Source organism: Populus nigra, chromosome 18 (genome assembly GCF_951802175.1).
Source record: "Populus nigra chromosome 18, ddPopNigr1.1, whole genome shotgun sequence".
NCBI classification, from domain to species: Eukaryota; Viridiplantae; Streptophyta; class Magnoliopsida; order Malpighiales; family Salicaceae; genus Populus; species Populus nigra.
The window spans coordinates 304905-321993 of record NC_084869.1 but is presented as its reverse complement, the minus strand read 5'-3'; the positions used below and the strand labels follow the sequence as shown (position 1 = coordinate 321993).

The 17089-nt window shown below is 34.7% G+C and overlaps 2 protein-coding genes across 3 annotated transcripts; both read left to right on the top strand.

Moving 5' to 3' along the window:
- Window positions 1–5646, top strand: LOC133677896 (uncharacterized). 2 transcript variants are annotated; one of them, XM_062100034.1, is made up of 7 exons: window positions 1–134; window positions 350–1037; window positions 1933–3033; window positions 3124–3509; window positions 3811–3945; window positions 4077–4254; window positions 4345–5646. In XM_062100034.1, the coding sequence occupies exons 2-7, from the start codon at window positions 389–391 to the stop codon at window positions 5472–5474; spliced, it is 3579 nt and encodes a 1192-aa protein (XP_061956018.1). In that variant the 5' UTR covers window positions 1–134; window positions 350–388; the 3' UTR covers window positions 5475–5646. The 2 variants fall into 2 exon arrangements, with proteins under 2 accessions (XP_061956018.1, XP_061956017.1); XM_062100033.1 differs by having other exon boundaries at window positions 1933–3509.
- A 6167-nt stretch (window positions 5647–11813) lies between these two features.
- LOC133678391 (peroxidase 5-like) lies at window positions 11814–13332 on the top strand. Its single transcript, XM_062100681.1, has 4 exons — window positions 11814–12076; window positions 12152–12343; window positions 12449–12614; window positions 12754–13332. The coding sequence occupies exons 1-4, from the start codon at window positions 11858–11860 to the stop codon at window positions 13164–13166; spliced, it is 990 nt and encodes a 329-aa protein (XP_061956665.1). The 5' UTR covers window positions 11814–11857; the 3' UTR covers window positions 13167–13332.
- The last annotated feature ends 3757 nt before the right edge of the window (window positions 13333–17089 follow it).

The following is a 17089-nucleotide window of genomic DNA, read 5'->3' as shown; positions in this document are numbered from 1 at the left end:
AACCAACACATGTTCCCTTGGAAACCTTCATCTTCAAGACTCGAGAGAGAGAGAAAGAGAGAGAGAGAGAAAGAGAGAGACCACACGTGCCATATCTCTTTCCCTGTCTCTCTTGGCAGCAGTCTGCTTCTCTGGTAACATCTTTTTTCTTTGTTTGTTTGTTTGTTTTTTTAATCTTCATCAGTTTTCCATCTGTTGATTCTCATCATTTTTATCATATATTGACTGTTTTTGTGCATAATTCTTGTTTTTGATAATCATAGCTATTTCTTTTGATAATTAGCCTTGATTATCACTCTAAGGATTCTTATTGAGATGAATTTATGTGGTTTTTAATCATTTTATACAGTTATTTGTTACCACAACATAAAGATATAGAGTTGATGAGATGATGGGTTCTGGGGTTCCTTATGGTTACAATAATGGAGGTGGATCATCATTTTCCTCTTCAAATTTATCACCTTTAGCCCCACCTTTCACTGTTGATAGGTCTGTAGCAAAACCCCTTTTGGATTTAACTGAGCCCACTTATCCTGTTAGGTTGAATCCCTCTTTACACAATTGGGCTACCTCTAACTCTCACATTCCCAATTCAAGACCCGATCTTTTTCCCATTCCCAACCTGGAATTTGATTCCATACCATCCCCAAATGTGTTTGGATACTCATCACCTACTCCCCAGGTGACGTCTAAGAACCACCCTCTTGTTTTGGCATCGACTGATGCTGTTTTGTATGGTCAGAGTAACCCTAGCCTTGTTGAAGCTGTACCGTATTATCCGTCCTCGTATGTCTCGCCTGCAATTGGTAGTGATGGTCACTTGAAAATCCCCCACCAATCTGGTTATGAATTGCTGTCTAATTCTTATGTTGGAACGTCTAATGGATCATCTCACGATGATTATACTCAAAGCTCATTGGGTTTGGAGCATGCGACTCAGTGGAGTGGCTTATGGGAGGGAGTTACTGATTGGAATCAGAGCAAAAAATTGCAACTTGATGGAGGTTTTTGTGAGAAGGAGAATTTTATTAATCAAGGTATCCTTGTCTCATTATTCTGTTTTGTTATTACTGAGAATCAATTTATAGTATCAGTGAGTATAAAATTAAGTAAAATTACTTTTTATGCTACTTTGAGCCTTGCATTTTGTTCTTGTCGATTCATACTCATTAGTAATTTGTTGTCTTTACAAATTACCGTGCTCACGATTCTTCATGCCAAAGACCTTGGATACTGATAGTTTCTTAGTTGCATCTCCACCTTAGAATGAGTGTTATTTTGAAGTCTCTATCCAGAGTCTGGTGCATCAAACACTCTATATTGGTCTGTAATTGTTCTGTTTCATGTCATTTGGTTAATTTCTCCATGCCCATTGACAAAGTATAAGAAGGATGAACATAATATGAAATGGTGATTTTCTCTCATATCCAATGGAGGGGATATGCATTTTGTCTTGTTTTCTTTGTAATTGTGGAGTAATTGTATTTTTATCTCTCTTCTGTGTATCTATTATTCTAACTATGTTTTCTGAAGACTGCTGGGCAAACTATAGGTTTCTAAAGCTAAGCCTCTTTGTAACTTATCCATTCCTTATTGATACTGAGGGGATGTAAATAACACTGTCATTATTTTTAATGTATTACATATAGGATTCGGAATATATCCCTTTTACTCTGCCATGATCTGTATCATTGGTGTTACTTCTACCCTTAAAGTCATTTTAAGTCTTTAAGGAAGCTCTTCTTTACCATCTACTGAATCATTATCAATTATAAATAATCATAACTAAATTGTTTTTTTTTTTGGCATTAATTGCATAGTAGTTCTGTTTTTGAAGTATGCACCCAGTGGAAAATAAATGGTAAGATAAAGGACTTTTAGCCTGGAGAGTTACCCATAATCTAACATTTCCTTAATTGCTACTACTTGCAGGGTTTTCTGCATTCAAAGATGTGAGCAAATGTGAAGAAACTTCCCTTGGAATTGACATGGTTGGAAGGCAAATGCACACCGGGTCTGCAAGCACAGGACAACTGGATTATAAAGCCTTCCTTGTTGAAAAACCCAAGTCCATGCCTACAACACCACCAGCATTGATATTCCCTCCAGCAGCACCACAGGCCTATCCTCAAGTGTCATCCTCAAATGCAGTCAATTCTCCGAACAATCAAATGCTGCATGTCACTTCATATGGAAAGTCCTCAAGGAAGCGTGATGCTAGTTCAAATGATAGGATGCCAATGATGAAGCCTTCACCTGCTGTTGTCATTAGACCCCCGGGACAAGATACATATTCATTTAAAAATATAAATACTGGTACTGATGGTGATGAGAAGGATTTTGCTGGCAATAACACCTCTTTTGCGCAAGAGCCTAATCCATTTATTAGCTCCAAAGGCAAAGTTTGCTATGATTCCAGCCAAGTTAATTTTCATCTGAAACAAAATGATGATTCCTTTGCAGAATTTCCCTCCAAAAACCATGAAGAGTTGCTTAGCAACAAAAATATTTCTATTGATTTCTTGGATAAACTTTTCAGAGAAAAAATGGAAAATAGAGTTCCTTGCAAAAATCTAGATTTCTTCAATTTGGCCATGGATGGTCATGAGGCTGCTGGTTCTGTAGAAATTACTTCTGAGAGTTTAGATCATTACTTCCCTGCTGTGGACTCGCCATGCTGGAAAGGGGCTCCAGTTTCTCTTCCATCTGCATTCAAAGGTTCTGAGGTTGTGAATCCACAGAATAAGGTAGAGGCATGCAATGGCTTGAATGTGCAAGGCCCTCAGATTTCCCCTTCCACTACTAATGATGCTGTAAAAGACTGCCCTGAGAAACAAAGCAATATCTCCATGACCTTCAATAATGAGAGTCTGGAGCATCGTCCAGCCTCTTCTTTTAAGAGGCCTTTAGTTGCTAATGTGTTGTTTAGAGAAGGAATTGATGATGCTGTGAAATATGGACCCTGCCAAAGGAAATCAAGCTATTGCAATGAAGCTCAAATTTCTGATGTCATTGATGAACCTAGGAAAGAAAGTATACTGCCTGATTTTAAACCTGTCCACACTAAGCAGAAAAGTCTTGAAGAAGGTGAATGGCCATCTAAGAAAAATTCTGATGTTGCAGGTGTTAGAAGGAAAATCAACGACAACCCTGATGATTGTTCATCTCATGTGCCATATCATGCTATAGAACATGTCTTATGTTCACCACCTTCCTCAGAACATGCTCCTGCTCAGCACACTCAATCACAGGTTGGGGAATCATCGTCAAAGATGCCTGCTCGAACACTTGTTGATACAATGCACAACCTCTCAGAATTGCTTCTATTTTATTCTTCAAATGACACGTGTGAATTGAAGGATGAAGATTTTGATGTTCTTAAAGATGTGATCAACAATCTTGATATTTTTATATCCAAGAATTCAGAAAGGAAGAATTCAACACAAGAATCATTGATTCCTCAGCGAGCCACTTCTCAATCTCCTGGAAAGTTATCTGAGCTTTACAAGGTATTCCATCATCCTGTTTAACTTCATATAACACCTTAAATTTTATATAGCCTGGAAGAAGCTATGGATTCGTAAAAGGTACGAATCAAAGGCACTGCTTGGTGGAATGGTGAAACTTGTAAAACCCAGTTCCCATCACACACAGACATTGATCTCTCATTGGTTTGTAATGTATGGTTCAGCAAATTTTAGTTGCGGTAAGATCAGTCCATGTCTTATCACCACACTGAATACATGTAATTTCAGGACATGGATGTAAATTGCCCATCAGTATCTACTGTTGATATTGTTATTTTTTCAGGGCCAACTTGAGTTGCAGCATTTTGAGGACGAGAAAGAGTGTAAAATTGTGTCTGATGAGAGAAAGGAGAAACTGTCAAATTTGGTTTCTATGAGGGGTGCTACAGATACAGTCAAAGACGATAACGTGACCCAGGTATTCTTTTGTTGCTATCGCATGTGTTTTATAGAAAGTCCAATCTCAAAATGATTCTTGCTGTGTAAGGATGAAAAAGAGAAGAAAGAAAAGAATACGAAATTTCTTTGGTACTGAAACGTGATTTACAGGCTATAAAGAAGGTTCTTGCCCAGAATTTTCCGATCAAAGAAGAATCAGAGTCTCAAATTCTTCTGTATAAGAATCTATGGCTTGAAGCAGAAGCTTCACTGTGTTTGGTGAATTGTATGACTCGCTTTAATCGATTGAAGATAGAGATAGAGAAAGGCAGCTCCCAAAAAGTAAATGGTAAACCCATTACCTATTTCTTATCATCACGTTAATTTATGCAATCAGAAGGCATGTGTTCACTAAAATCTTGTGCGTTTTCTTCTGCAGCCCCAGTTGTACCCGAAAATTCTATGATCATGGAGAATCTTTTGAGGCCTAAGGTTTCATCTGACATATTGCCTGCTGAAGATGAGGGTAGCCCTGTTCACAATGTTCCAGATTCATCTATCTTGAGCAGAAACAGCCATTCAGATGATGTTTTGGCCCGATTTCATATCATAAAAAGCCGGGTTGATGACTCTAATTCTCTGAATACTTCAGCCATGGATTTGTCAAGTCCTAAGGTTTCTCCTGATCTGTACAAGGTTGACAAATTGGCACATGACACAAAAGATAGCTCTAAGTCCAATATATCTTTCCAGGATTCTATAAGGGGAGCAAGCAGTCATGCAGATAATGTTATGGACAGATTTCGTATCTTAAAATGCCGGGTTGAAAACTCTAGTTCTTTGAATACAGCAACTGGGGGGATATTGGCAAGTTCTATGGTTTCTCCTGATCAGAACCAGGTTGACAAGGTGGCACATGATACAAAAGATAGCATTATGTCCTATACCATCCAGGATTCCCCCGTGTCAGGAAGGAGCAGCCATGCAGATGATGTTATGACCAGATTTTGTATTTTAAATGGCCGGGATGACAACTCTAATTCTGTGACTATATCAGCTGTAGAGAAATTGTCAAGTTCCAAGGTTTCTTCTGATCTGAACAAGGTCAGCAAATTGACAGATGATAAAAAAGATAGCATAAAGGCAGATGTAACCACCCAGGATTCTTCCATGTCAAGTGCATCAAGCCAGGCAGAAGATGTTGAAGCATCTGTTATTTTGAAACACAGAGACGGCAATTCAAGTTCCTTGGATATGGAAGAGCACCAGCGAGTGAGAATTGATAATGGGTACATGGATCTGATAAGGCTTGCTCGAATGAGTAAAGATGGAACGAAAGACAGAACTTTGGATGTAAATATGGAACCTCTCATCCCAAATTATCGAGCTGACTCTACTGAAGACAAACCTGCTGTGAAGGAGTTCTGTTTATTCATAAATGATGATGCTGAGACTCAATCTCGCCTCACCGATAGGTTCGGAGACCAACCCCATGCTGGCTGGTATGATAGCTGTTCCTCAGATTGGGAACATGTCTTGAAGGAAGAGCTTGCAGGGCAGGGTTATTAATCCTCAAGCTGGATGCTCAATATTTTCCTCGTCTGTTAATAATACTACGTTTTCTGTTTTCCAATAACATGTATATTGCTGTGACTTGACATTTACACTGGCTTGCTCTGATGAGAGTTCGATGGCTCTCTGATCATATGAAATGTTTATGGACTGGTTTGGATTTTGTAAATATTTCTTTTCATACTCCCATCAACTTGAATATCTATGTTTTGAGTCCTTTGTCGGGTTGCTGACAGATCCAGCTGATATTTAAGCTCCAGAAGCGAGGGCAGATGGAAGGGGTTTCAGTTTCATCTTTTGAATTTGTAAATCCACTGGACAAATCCCTCAATAACTTCAACAACAAAGGGACTAATTCAGGGTATGATGCCCTTGAATTTACCATCATTTAAATAAAATAAAAATTCCGCATCAACCGTTGCAGTATGACCAAGTTAGTATTGCTGAAATTTATGTAAACTTCCTAATTCTTTTGCTAGTCCAAGTTATATATATATATATAACAAAATATATTTTGTCCTTCGGTGAATAAATGGAAGCCTTTGTATTAATGGAAGCATGTTTATTACAGAACAGCGCAGACGCGTCCAAGTTATTTGATAGTTATGAAAAATAACTATCGATAGTTATGTTTCTGAATATTATTATAAAATAAAAGCTAGAATTTTCAGTTAAACTGTAAAAGACATAATTGTTAAACTAATTATGATTGTAGTGAAATGTTATTTGACAGAATTTTCCCATTTTCTTTGACGATCTCTGCCATCGTCTTCGACATCGGTCTTTATTTGATTTGGGTGTGGATCGATCACCTTGGAAAAAACACCATGTCTCTCCATCTTTTTTAAACAATTCTGACTGTGAAAGGCCACCGGCCTCTATAAACCTTAAATCACCTTAAGCCACCAACCACCATACCCAGCCTCTGTTATAGCAACATCCGAAAGCCAACATAACCATCTTCCTTACACAATCCACAGGCCATCATGATGCCTCTGTTATAGCAACATCTCAAACATCTCGTGAAAAGTCATCTAGTTCTCTAGACCAATCTAACATCATTAAAAAGGAAAGGCATGCGGTTCGTCCCTCTGTGGAGCATTATTGGTCTCTCCCTGGAAGCAATGCAAGTTTGAAGCCACCACAGATATTTCAGCACGAGTTTCTCCAAAATTTCTCAGTTAATATGTTCTGCAAGATTCTGATGAGCAAGGTCCAAACATATAGTGACTTGCGTAATGTTTTGATGAAGATAGTTTTTCTATCTGCACTGCACTTCCGGATTAATACAAGATACAAGAGTTCAAATCCACCATTCACTGTAGTTGAATCGGATCATGGTGATTCTGGAAGGGAAGGATGCGCTGTCACAATTCTGACAGTAACTGCAGAACCCAAGAATCGGCAAAAAACAATTAAAGTTTATGTTCAAGAGGTTCGAAGGCTTAAAGAACATCTGGCAGCCATGATTGATAATGTGTCATCTGTTGATAATTTGGAATTTATTACGGAGAGTGATGCTCTTGGCCACACTGTGATGGATCAGAGACAGGGACATGAGAGTTTGTTTGCTGTTGCTGGAACAGTCACACATGAAGAAGTCAATTCTATCATGCCATGTCAGCGGCTGTTGAGAAACGGATATCACCAACATGTGGCTCGCCCTTCACAGACTTGTAACAAGTACAATTGCATGCCCAGATCTTTGTTTATGGTGCTTTGATTCAAGGAACAGCTGCGGACGAAGAATATCAGCATTTGGAGGATCTGATGGTGGTAAAAGCATCTGGGAGAATGCTTTACGCTCGTCCATAGAACGATTTCAAGGTCAAAAGCCTCATCTCACTAACCTGGAGACCCCTTTGCTGTCACGTCCTGGCGCCAGTGCTCCTGATCAAGCAATTAAACAGAGTAATGTAAAGAACAAAACAAAGAAAAAAAAGGCATGAGATTGGACATAGATACCTGGAGACAATTATTGGCTGGGGTGTACATTGTTGACAAAACAATTTGCCTATGTCCCTTGCTTTTATAGCAAAGCCTGTGAAATTTTGACGGATTGAAAACAATAATTTTTCCTAGTTTAATTGAACAAGCCGGCTACCAGTACAGTACTGGACATTCTTTTGTTTTATCTCAGCAATTAATTCACTCTCGCGAATTCATTAGAAAAAGAAAGAAATTAACGAATGGAGACATGCAAGCCAAGGAAAAAGAGAAAAAAAACTCCTAATCCGTGTAAGGTCTAAGTTATGCAAAGAAAAAAAAGTTCCTAATTTACACAAGGAATGCCAAGCCAGTTTGCTATATTCCTTTACACTAGTGCAAGAAAGGCTCTCTCTCTCTCCCCCTCTCTTGCAGCAAAGGAGGAAAGAAAGGAATTGCAAATGGAGGCAAGCAAACCAAGACAAAAGAGAGAAGAAATTTTTTCATCGACCATAACTCATCAACTAGTAGTTAGGATTACGAACAGATTGCGCCATTGAACTTAAGATGACGAGATCTTCAAAAGATGATCCAACAATATTCACTTTCAACCATTAAAAAAGGAGTTACATGGCCGGTTAAAGTTGTTGGCTACTATTCATAGATAAAGATAAATTTGTTTGATCTTTAAAATCTGCAATTACATCAAATATGGTACTGGACATTAATTCTATCATTTAATTTGATTAATATCAATCAAAATTCAGCTTTAAATTCCCAATTTTGACTAATATATTTTATTTTCATAACAAAATATATTTATTTATTATAAAAATTTAATACAATCAAATCAAATTTTAGTTAAGAAAAACATATTCAAAGTATAAAACCTTCTCAATCATATTTTTGAGACACGCGTTTTTATTTTTAAATGTAAGTGAATTTGTCTCAATAGGGTATTTGTAGAAACAAAAAAATCTCTACATATCAAACTCTGCCATGTGTTATTTTTATTTTATTTTTTACATAAAATAAAAAATAAAATAAAAATAAATGACATGAAAAATAAAATGGATCTTCTTATATTTTTTTGCCAATGAAAGAATGTCACTTGAAATGAGATATTTAAAATATATTATCATAAATATAAGATCTTATAAATAAAAATTAATCAATAAAATAATTTCACATTGCATTGAAAAATAACATGAAAGCTCCTACAAACAACTATAAACAGAGAGCTTCACTTTAGACAATGGAAAATGATTCTTAGAGATATAAATTTTTTTCCAACATAAGATTTAATTTCAAGTAAGGAAGTTTTCTCAAAAGTTCTCAAGACTCCTTCATCTATATTTAAAGTCTGCAAAAAATAAAGTTATGTTAGATCAAGTCTAAATACCCTATAAAAGTTTTTCAACAAATATATCTTTTTCTATAACTCTATTAAAAACTCTCAAACCCTTTTCATGTAAGCTTGAGGTATATAAAAAATAAATTTCTGTGGGATGAAAGCATAAATGCTCTATGAGAGTACGAATCTGTCGCTGTCCTTCAGCATCTGGTGTTGGCCTTCAATATGACCGGTAACAGTACCCGCTCACTGGATCTGTTTTCCCTCTTGATAAAGCACGAAAAACTCTCTTTTATCTTGATGTCTTAGCAAATCGAGGCTTGTTCACAAGAAACTAAACTCTCTTGACAGATGCATGCAGCAACAGAAAATCAAGTGAATGTTAATGTGAGAAACCCTATGCTGAAGTGCAAATTGTACAATTTTTTTTTTTTTGGTTTAGAATGTTAGCTGTGATGCATTGTTTGGAATTAATCTACCAATGAAACTGTTTTGCTTTCAACAACAACAATAATTAAAAAAAAAAAAGATTGCCGCCTTGAGGTACTGAAAAGGAAAGATGACCTTATCGCACAAAATATAATTTGTTTTTTTTTTTTAATCACATACATGCATATACAGTTGTAGAAATGTAAGACTTCTTCTTTTATTGCAAATATATATATATATATATATATATAATAATTTCACATCAATTTGCAGCATAATGTAATAAAATCACAAATATCAACCACAATACAAGAATCTCGAACAGAAATCATTTCTTTAGCCCGCAATGGAAAAAAATCTTGGTGGCCAATGGGTCAATAATAAAATCTCCTTGCTCATCTTTTTATTTATATTTAATTAAATCAAATAAAATATTATAGAGTGAGTATACTATATTTACATTTAATTAATTAATTTAATTAAGAAATAAGATATATTTTTAAAAAATTAAATAAAAAATCTTGAGATATCTTAAATTATTTTTAAAATCAGTAAAACAAATATTGAAACAAATAAAAAAATAACAAAATTCAATTTTCATTTATATAAATATTAAAAAATGATATTTAAAATTGTTTTTGAGAAGGGAACTATAAGCTTATTTGATTGTTTTTCCATCATTCTTCATTGGGTTGCTATTTGGTTGCATGCTCTGGATTCAAACTTTACTTATACAAAAAATGACCTCTTAAGATCTTCTGATGACATCAAATTGTGGGATAATAAGAAATTTTAGGTAATCTTTTTATTATTTGTTGTAGTAGATCAATATTTTTTCTTTTTTTTTTCTAAGTTTTTTTTATATATATATTCTTGTATTTTACTTTGACTATTGGCTTTATGGTCTTTTCAATATACTCTCAATGATTATCTAAAAAAAATAATATTTAAAAAAATTATAAAACATCATTTCCATCCATAATAAATGTTTACCTAGCACATGGTTTTGACAAACTGTGGGACTAATTCAGGGGTTTTTTTTCTTATTATGTTGCTGGACTAAATTATTGCTGGGAAAATGAAATCAGCTAACGTTAGCAATAATACTTTCATAATGTCTTTGTACTCTTGAATTTTGATGAAGGAAATTCCAACAGCGAGAGTTCTATGGCTACAACCATTGTTAATTGCTGTCATATCAATATGGTCAGCTATCTGGATCGATATGGTTCTGGAATAAAAAAAACTATCAAATCAAATATTTTAAAACTACTTTTTAATATAATTATCAAGTGAAATTCATTTGATTTTGAAACTGGCATAAATTAACAAGTAATTAAATAAACCGGAACATGTTTGTTTTATGATTTGTGAAACTGTATACAGAACAGTAATATATTTAGTAGATTTCTTGGATGCTGTTCTTACAATGTAAATTCAGAAAATTAAAGTTTGTTTCGCGTGTGAAGTGATGACCAAAAAAAAAAAAAATGTAGTAGCTCATCGGCAACTAAGCTCAAGGCTTTATGATGCATTGGTTTTTAATATTTTTTTTAAGTTATTATTTAATTAAACTTGATGATTTTATTTTTTATTTTTTTATTTTTATAAGATATATAACAGCTGGTTAAATAAGAGATACAGAGATGATGTTTTGATCTAACTAAATTTTGTTTAAGATTTGTGGTTGGAAGTAGGATTGTCCAGTGAACTCGATATAAATCATGTAGGTAGCATATGTGCACCCTCTTATTGGCCTTATGGTTCCAGGAACGACCTTCCTTTTCCTTTTTCTCTTCCACTTCCACTGTCGTCTCTATTCTAACTTTATTGTATTTAAACGTATAAATTTGTAATAAATATTTTTATTTATATATTAAGATAATTGATTTTTAAATACTTGAATTTTATATAAATTCAAAATTTTAAATTTTTTCTATTTCTGTTCAATAAATTTAATTTAATTATTAAATTTGTACAAAGTATGGATTAGAAACACTTTAAAATATACTAAATTACTTGGCAAGATTTTGAAAAGTCAAACACAATTATGAAGCTTCCAAAATCTTTAGCCACGCAGAATGTTCTCCCTCTGTAGCTAAATTTGTCGAACTCTCAATTAGTAAAAAATATCAGGTTTCTTTTCTTTGATCACCTCGTAATTCTTTTTGCATGTTCTGATTACAGTGCAATCATAGTTAATTGCTACCTCGAAGCTGGCCATGAACGTGCAAGCACTTTACCATAAATTTTGCCAAAGTCAACTCGGGCATACAACCTGTACGAATCTAGACTAGGTTAGTTAATTTGCTATAGATACATATACTTGGCTCAAAATTTGTTATCTGTGTTTTATTTCTATTTATGCCTTTTAAAAGAAGGTCAAGAACAGAGAGAGAGAGAGAGGAAAAATAAGGGTTTCCTCCTACTAGAGATACGAGGGACGATATCAGCATTTTCGTAAGAAAATTATTTTTCTTATTCTTCCACATGTTGTTTCGAAGCTGGTGGCTTCTCAACTTGCACCAAAATTTGTTTAAAATAACAATCATCGCGGATGAATGTGGAATAATGTTCCTTTTCTTTGACTATAAATAGCATAAGATTATGTAAGCTTTCAAGTAAGAGGGGAATTAAGGATATAAGTAGCTATTACAAAATTGGGGGCATAATGGTGAGTTCCAAGAAGCTAACTCAAATGTGTGTAACTTTTTGGGTGGCAGTCCTGTTTTGTCAAAGTGTGCAATCTCATCTTCAAGTAGGGTTCTATAGAAATTCATGCAGGAGGGCCGAGTCCATTGTGAGAGGTGCTGTTAGACATGCTATCCATCAGGATAGAGGGGTTGCTGCTGGTCTTATAAGAATGCACTTTCACGATTGTTTTGTCAGGGTATGTGCTTATGCTTGTTCAAAAGTTATTTATTAACTTGATTAGGCCTATAATTGTTTTTATTATTTTATTTAGGGTTGCGAAGGATCCGTGCTTCTTGACTCCACCTCGTCAAACAAAGCAGAAAAGGACTCTGCTGCAAACTTCCCTAGTCTGCGTGGCTTTGAAGTCATTGACGATGCAAAGGCTAGACTAGAAGCTGAGTGTCAAGGAGTCGTTTCGTGTGCTGATATCCTCGCATTTGCAGCAAGGGATAGCTTTGATTTAGTAAGTAAAAAACCTTGTGCTCAGCCATTTCCCTTTACGGATTCCTTGGGAAATTATTAAATTTGTACGTAAACATGCTCCAACCCTTTTTATTTCTTTGTGCAGACTGGAGGGATTGACTATGATGTTCCAGCAGGAAGAAGAGATGGCATAGTTTCACTAGCCTCGGAGACTTTTTCCAACTTACCTCCCCCAACCTTTAATGTCGATCAACTCACTCAGAGATTTTCAGACAAGGGTTTAACTCAAGAAGAAATGGTTACACTCTCTGGTATATAACTAGCAGCTAATTGAACTCTTGATACCATTTTGATTCATCCTTAATGAAGACAACTAGATCATTATCAATTTATTAATCACAAGAAATTAATCCGTGTTAATTAACACTATATATTCATGTGACAAAACAGGAGCACACACCATCGGTGATTCACAGTGTACGTCCTTCACTGATAGATTATACAACTTCAGTGGCACAAATAGCCAAGACCCAAGTTTAGATTCCAAATATGCAGCCAGTCTGAGGAAGAGTTGCCCAGAAGATAGTACAGATCCTAACTTGGAAGTGCCAATGGACACTCGTACTCCAACCATCAGTGATGTAAATTACTACAAGGATATACTGGCAAACCGAGGCTTGTTCACTTCAGATCAAACTCTCTTGACCAACCCAGCAACAGCAAGAGAAGTGAAATCGAATGCAAGGAGTTCTTCAGTTTGGAAGAGAAAATTTGCTGCAGCAATGGTGAAAATGGGCCAGATTGAAGTTCTGACTGGTAACAAAGGAGAGATTCGGGCAAATTGTAGGGTCGTCAACAGCTGAAGTTAGGAGCTAGCTGAATTGTTGTACAACTTATTTGAAGTTTGAAGATTCGAAGTGAAATTGTCATTTGAAGATTTATCTTATTTACTATGTGATTTTCAAGAAGTTGGGTTAACAAGGGATTGTTGTAAGAGGTTTCCTAAATAAAATGTGATGAATTTGTTTTCCTCTATATATATATATATATATATATATATATATATATATATATATATATATATATATATATATATATATGCCCCCTGAAGTTGAGCAACCCAAAGCTTATAACGAAAAGCATTAAATAAAATAGCAGAAAGTGGCTTAGTAAAGATATCTGCAAGTTGATTCTAAGAGGAGAAAAAACGAATATGAATCTCTTTCTTCGCAACCCATTCCCGTAAAAAACGATAATCAACTTCAACATATTTCATATGAGCATGAAAGATAGGATTTGCTAAGAGATAAGTGGCTCCAAGATTATCACACCAAATGATAGGAGTAGAGGCAGACAGAACCTGTAGATCTGTTAATAAATATTAAAGCCAAATAACTTCAGTAGTATCATATGCTAAGGCTTTATATTCAGTCTAAGTACAGAAGCGAGCAACGGTGCGTTGCTTGCTTGACTTCCATGAGATTGACATCTGACCAAAGAAGACAAAGTAACCATCCATCGATTTGCGATCATCAATACTACCTACCCAATTTGCATCCGTAAAACCATGTAGAGAAAAAGAGGAACTATGAGTGATATGGAAACTATAGTATGTCGTACCTTTAAGGTAACGTAGAATACGTTTAATGGTGACCCAATGAGAATCTGTAGGAGCATGCATAAACTGACAAAATTTATTAACAACAAAACAAATATATGGTCGAGTGAAGCTAAGATATTGAAGAGCACCCATGATTTGACGAAACCATGTAGGGTTAGAAAATAGAGCATCTGGTAGTAGTATGGTAACTTTCAAAGTAGAGACTGAAGTATCAACAGGTTTGCAGGAAGTCATACCAGCCCGAGTAAGAATGTCAAGAATATATTTTTTGTAACGCCCCACACTTTCATATATTTTTATAGTTACTTTCCTATGATTTGGTATGTAAAAATACAAGTATTTTTTTAATACAATTCTCATGTAAAAGTCTACCAAAAGTTTCGCCAAAATTTCAGTAGAGTCTCCACTATATCAGGAGGTTCCAAGTTATCGACATATAACCTGTATACACTTCTAATATCTCACATCTATAACTTAATTACAACCTAATCATCCTAGGTCTCAATCCCACAAACATCATCTTCATCACAACTTACAATATTCATAACATGCATTGAACAATAAATATCATTATAGAGGAATAAATGAGATAAACACGCATACATGAAACATGATTATATGAATTTCAAAGTTAAGTTCATCTATTCAAGTTTAATCATCAATCATACAAATTAAGTTATATGAATGTTTTAATATCTCAAAATACAAGGATATACTCCTTATAACTAGATAACAAAAAGTGAACGAAAGTTAGAATCTACTCCTGTCGTGCATGTGATGGTCCTGAAACAAAATGCATATTATTGAAATATGAATATCATAAATATAGTAACTCAAATATCCAACAATTTAAAAAGGCAAATATGTATTCATATTCTATTCACTTCTTCCTTTTTGTTTCTTTGGAACTCTTTCTTATCCAACTACTAAAACCGTTTCATCTTCCATTTTCAACTTCCATTCACGATTCCATAAGACCAACCACAACTATTTCGCATAACATATTACGGATATCAATTTAACCGGTATCATCATCACCTCATAGGCGTCGATGCATAACGATCCCTTTACTCGAGACCCTAACATACATTAAATGTATGCTAGCCGATACATGGTGATCCCTTTACCTAGGATCCTAGCATACACTAAATGTATGTTAGTCCATGCATGGTGACCCCCTTACCCAAGATCCTAATATACACTAAATATATGCTAGTTCATGCCCTATAGGCATCGATGCATGGTGATCCCCTTACCCGGGATCTTAATATACACTAAATGTATGCTACCATATATCGCACTTCTCAAACTTTCTATGTCAATGATACTTCCGTCACTTGGCAATTCACACAAAAGACCATTCACCTTGAACATATATACATTTGAGATACTGTCTGAAATAACAACATCATCACACAAACTTTTATTCCTTCATATAATATCCAACATTCGCTAATTCACATATCATATCAACATTATATTAAATCATGGAATTTAACTAGACAACATAGATGCAGATCACCTATCATATAAGAGTGTCAAAAATGTATTTTTAAGAGCTAATTTATTCTATTTATTTAAATATTCCCTCTTAACATCAAAATATAATATTTTTATCAATTTTACTAACTTTTCGAACAATATTCTTCTAAACACAATCCTTGCTATTTCAACATGTATTTTTCCTCATTTCAACACAATTAAACAGACATTATCAAGCTAAATATGTTGAATTAAACATCCTCCCCTTTTGATGCATAATTGGTCGAAAGCATAGCCTTAAGGAACCAAGAGTTCCCTCATTCCTTTCATGCTAATTTCATTCAATTCACACATACATTCATATAAAAAAAACAACCTATTATAATAGATTCAATAAAGAAAACCATAATTTCCCCCTTTTTTTCCTCTTTGCTCTTCTTATGGCTGGCTAATTTCTCTTGCCCCTACTCAAGTGGCTGACTTTTATATCAACCTGAGTTGTCTTTAGGAATTATGACAATATGCACAGTAACCTTGTACAATTCTTTTTTTTTCTCCGGCAACACACATGACACAAGACGTCATGTTTAATCCTGTTTTCACTCCCAAATTTCTCATCCTTTACTATCGTAAATCAACATACAATATAAACAAATAAAAATTTAGAATATATTAAAATATTTAAAATATAAAGAGATGAGGAGGTAAACACCTACTTGTTCTTCTCTGTGGTCCCATTCTGCTAGCTTGGGGTCCGGTAGTCGATGCCTCTCCTGCTCCATACATAACCATCATTTAATATCATTCATTCCCTTTTCTAATGTTTTCTTATCAACTAGCAAACATCATTATATAATTTCATGCAAGATTTCCATATCTAAATTAGATCATTATTTCACGTTCACATAGCAACCCGTTAACCCGAACCGTGCAGACTTATCTAAGGTAATTTCTTAACCCAAACTTACCTCACCTTAATCACTTTATATGAGACTCTAATTTCCCATTAATTTTTGTTCCTAGGGCTGTCCAAATCAGCCCCTTAACACCCAGTAGTAGGGTTGTCACAATAGTCTTGCTTTAGTTTCTTGGAGATACTTTTGATCTCTAATGCAACACCCCTATAATCGGGATAAAATAACAATCTCATGTCAACTAGAAAACAGAGTGATTAAATTAGTTTTTTATATGGTATTCATATAAAAGTCTACCAAAATTTGAATTGTTACTGTTTAAGTCTTGAACTGTTACTATCTTATTGTTACTGTCTAAAACTTAAATTATTATTGTCTTACGTATATTGTCTACACCTTGAACTGTTATTGTCTAACGGTTACTGTCTGAACCTTAAATTGTTACTATCTTACAGTTACTATCTAACATTGAACTGTTATTGTCTAACGGTTACTATCTAAACCTTAAACTATTACTATCTAACAGTTACTATCTAAATCTTGAACTGTTACTGTCTAAACCTTGAACTTCCCTTTTTCCACCAAAATTTGACAGCAGTTTCAAACAACCATAAATAACAAACGATTAACATTCCACACAATCCATGTAGTCACGTTGTAACTCATTAATATAAGTATAACATATCCAAATATCAACTTCATCCAACAGTAAAATTTCCTGAAACTAGGGTTTAACCGAACTGACCTAAAACTGGTAGACCTGCTGTGT

Bases quoted from the DNA above. Each gene is read 5' to 3' on its own strand.
- LOC133677896 (XM_062100033.1), top strand. From the start codon at position 389: ATGATGGGTTCTGGGGTTCCTTATGGTTACAATAATGGAGGTGGATCA. The intron at 1,038-1,932 runs GTATCCTTGTCT...TACTACTTGCAG, and splicing joins GGAGAATTTTATTAATCAAG to GGTTTTCTGCATTCAAAGAT. The intron at 4,255-4,344 runs GTAAACCCATTA...TTTCTTCTGCAG, and splicing joins CAGCTCCCAAAAAGTAAATG to CCCCAGTTGTACCCGAAAAT.
- LOC133678391 (XM_062100681.1), top strand. From the start codon at position 11,858: ATGGTGAGTTCCAAGAAGCTAACTCAAATGTGTGTAACTTTTTGGGTG. The intron at 12,077-12,151 runs GTATGTGCTTAT...TATTTTATTTAG, and splicing joins TTCACGATTGTTTTGTCAGG to GGTTGCGAAGGATCCGTGCT. The intron at 12,615-12,753 runs GTATATAACTAG...GTGACAAAACAG, and splicing joins AGAAATGGTTACACTCTCTG to GAGCACACACCATCGGTGAT.